General features: G+C 52.5%; 1 protein-coding gene across 1 annotated transcript in view; it reads left to right on the top strand.

Annotated features, from left to right (window-relative positions):
- Positions 1-654, top strand: part of PRSS12 (protease, serine 12) — a 48,755-nt gene extending 48,101 nt beyond the window's left edge. Inside the window, exon 10 of the mRNA XM_015563374.1 lies at positions 3-654. Coding sequence (XP_015418860.1) covers positions 3-231 — 229 coding nt within the window. The 3' untranslated portion in view covers positions 232-654. The remainder of the gene's footprint in view (positions 1-2) is intronic.
- The last annotated feature ends 2,861 nt before the right edge of the window (positions 655-3,515 follow it).

Raw genomic sequence — 3,515 nt, 5'->3', positions numbered from 1 at the left:
GGCCGCTTCACCGGAAGGATGCTCTGCGCCGGGAGCCTCCACGGACACAGCCGCGTGGACAGCTGCCAGGGGGACAGCGGCGGGCCCCTCGTGTGCGAGCGGCCGGGAGCCGGCTGGGCCGTGTACGGGGTGACCTCCTGGGGCTATGGCTGTGGGGCCAAGGGTTCGCCCGGCGTTTATACCAAAGTTTCAGCCTTTGTACCTTGGATAAAAAGTGTCACCAAACTGTAATTGGTGGAACCCTCAAGGAAATAGTACTTAAAAAACGTGTTGGCAACTTTCAACCTCAGCGTTGGTCCTCAGCCCGAGAGGCCCAACGGGGCCCGAGGTCCCGGTGTGCTGTGATAGGACTGTGTCCCCTCGGCTGCCTGGGAGGACTTGTGGCGTGGACGTTTCTGTAGAACCTCCATGTGGCACTGATTACCCTGAATTGGCATTGCCGCCTCCCAAGCTGGTTCCACTGGGGACTAAGTTTATTCTCATTTGAACCTTACTGAACTCTTTTCTCAGAATCCTGGGTATTACTGTATATACTGATTGTGCAATAACGCTGTTTTTACCTTTATTTGGAGAACTTATAACTGAACCAGTGATATATGGATTCATATTAAGTGCCCATGTTTGACGGAAAAAATACTCATTACCTCACTCAGAGTAAGAGTGCCCTTGTTTCCTGTTTACATACGTTTAAGATAAAGGCTGACAAAGCTTCATGCGTGTGATCTCTGTGGCCTGTCAGGTGAGATAAGGGCTGAGGGAAGGGACCTACTGGATAGGCTGTCACGGCACATGCATGAACATGGCAATCACCAGTGTTCTAGCCACCTTGTATGTAGCTAGGAAAATGTGGAAGAACTCCCGCTAACACAGGAAAGAATGTCTTCAAGTTGTTGGATGCACAACCCAATTTACTCCCCCGATTTGTTAGCACATCTACTCTGGTTACCTTTAACCATGTCACATAATAACTGGTGAATGTTTCTTCCTTAGCAGTTTCCTGCACCACGACCTCAGGTCGTCTGCTGCAGCTTTACCTGTAGATAGCCCAAGACCAGCCTGACGGTCCTGTTTAATACACACTAACAGTGCTCTCCCTGCCTGTGTGGGGAGAGCTCTAAAGCTATTTATCCGGTGTAACGCACCCACTGGTGTGCCCAGGCACCACACTGCTTACAAAAAGCTGGTCAGGGAACGGGCCTGGAATCCAGACAGTTCCAACGCTGACAGTGGCATCGTGCTGTTCTCCTGCCCACAGGGGAGCTCCCTCTGGCTCATTTCCCTAAGTGCTAATGACCAGCTGCCCCTGTAACCTTTCAGGACATTCCCGGTGGCAGTGTGGACTCTGCCCAGGACACTTCAGTGTCCTTCCCAAACCCCAGGTCGTCTAGTTCTCCTCTATCCCAGGAGTAGAGTCATAGAAACGGGCAGGTCAGTGCAAACTTTAGGCTTCAGAATGGTTAAGGCAGTGGTTCTCAACCTTCCTAATGCCACGACCCTTTAATACATTCATGTTGTGGTGACCCCCAATTTCATTGTTACACAGTGATTAACCACAAAAACAGTATGTAATTATGTTTTCCAATGATCTTAGGCGACCCCTGTGAAAGGGTTGTTCGACCCCCAGGTTGAGAACCGCTGGGTTAAATGATCCTTCTAAGGGGGGACCTCTCCCTCCTTCCGCGTCAGATTGTGTCCTGTCTGTAAATCCTGAGCTCAGTAAAACTGGTGCTAACCTCATGGTGCTTTGCTTTATTGCAGAACTGCAATGCTGTATCACGTAGAGCAACATTATCAAAAGCCTGAGCTTTTAGGGGTTAAAGGAACTTTTAAGAGTGGTGTAAAGTTCCCTTCAACCTCCAAGCAAAACTTTTGGTTCAAAACATGCCTTTTTTTCTCATTTGTTGACTGTGTGACCTCTGTTACGATACAAATGTGTAAATAAAGTGCAGCCTTTCACCTTGTGTAGTTGTCTAATTTGTGTGGCGTGACTCCTCCCCTAGAGGCGGTTAGACATGAACAGAGCATGGACGACGGAAGGGACCTACTGGATAGACTGGAGGCAGAAAGCTCCAGATGCCTGGCCAGCATGCTCAGTGGTTGAGCCCAGTCCTATGAACCACTGGGGCACGTGCCAGGGTTGTGGGCTAGTTCCCTGAATCCCTGGTGCAGGAGGCAGCCAACCAATGAAAATATACTTTAAAAAACCTTGGGAAAACAACCTTGTCTCCAGGGTAACCTCCCCTCCCCTAGCATATCACTGGTCATGCAGTTTGGACCCTGACCTTTTTCTCCCCAAAGACAACACCCAGGCCTGTTGTTTCAGCTCCAGGCCCAGAAAAGCAAAACCTGACAGTGGTACACGGCTGCCTCGGGACCCCCTGCCCTGGCACCATCCCATCAGTGATCACACCTGGAAAGCTGATGAATGTTCTATTAATAACCCTCACCTAAGACCTCCACCTCTAAGAGCTAAATAGCTCAGGACAAAGGACCAGTGCCACCCCCCCCCCACCTCTAAGGGTCCCATGAGACTCCACCCAGGGGAGCCATGGGCAGCAGCAGCTCGTCCGGGCTAACCACCGAACCTGCCTCCAAGGCCCCCCTTCTCTGTGTAGCCCTTCCCCCTGAATATCCCCGTTCTCCTTAAGTGAGTTCAATGTTCTCTAATCACTGCCGGAGATGGCTATCTTGGCTTGCCCGCACACCTCGGAATGGAACCTTTCAGGGGCGGCCTGGTTTTCCTGTATCCGCTCCCCCAAATGCTCCCGACAGACAGAGCACCAGCATCTGTAAGCACCTTCCCACCTAGTGACCACCCAGGGCACACGGACCAGCCAGAGGAACCAGCACTTTATTTAATCCGCCAACATCCAGGCATAACCGAAAATACTTCCTGTAGTTCCCAGAACACCGTTTTGTTCTATCACATCACTTCCCAGCCATCCTGGAGCTGCTGACTCGAAATCCCGTTGTCCTGGGCATGCAGGCGGCTCCCGGAGACCTCACTCGTATCAGGGCCTGCAAGGGAAGAAGAGCTTTATAAAATCCCGCCTGCGCCCCTAACTCACTGGGCGGAGGCCGCAGCTGGGCGCTCGGTTACCCCCGACTCATTCCCCTCCCGAGTTACAAACCGCCGGCAGGACGGCCAGTTCCGGCCTCCCGGGTCCTTCGCAGTAACACCGACTCTGAAATACGGACGGAAAGGAACGTACCGACCGTATGCTTCCCATCGCCCACTGCCGCCGTTAGGTCAACCTCGCAGAAACATTTGAAAAATACATCTCCGCGCAGTCACCCCGCACCCCCCGGGCTGCAGACGTGAAGAATGTCACTTGTGCAAGTCAGAATCTGATACCAATTAAATGGTGACAGCTTTGCCAATAAACAAGAGGATGCTCTTCCATGGCTAGGAAGGGAGACTGCCACAGAGACAGGTCCCAAAGACACATGGAGACCCCGCCACCCCGCCCGCGACAGGCCCGCGAGCGGCGCTACTCACCCGCCGGCTGCAGGCG

This window comes from Myotis davidii, unplaced genomic scaffold (assembly GCF_000327345.1).
Source record: "Myotis davidii unplaced genomic scaffold, ASM32734v1 scaffold698, whole genome shotgun sequence".
Classification (NCBI taxonomy): domain Eukaryota; kingdom Metazoa; phylum Chordata; class Mammalia; order Chiroptera; family Vespertilionidae; genus Myotis; species Myotis davidii.
This window is presented reverse-complemented; position numbering and strand designations above follow the sequence as displayed.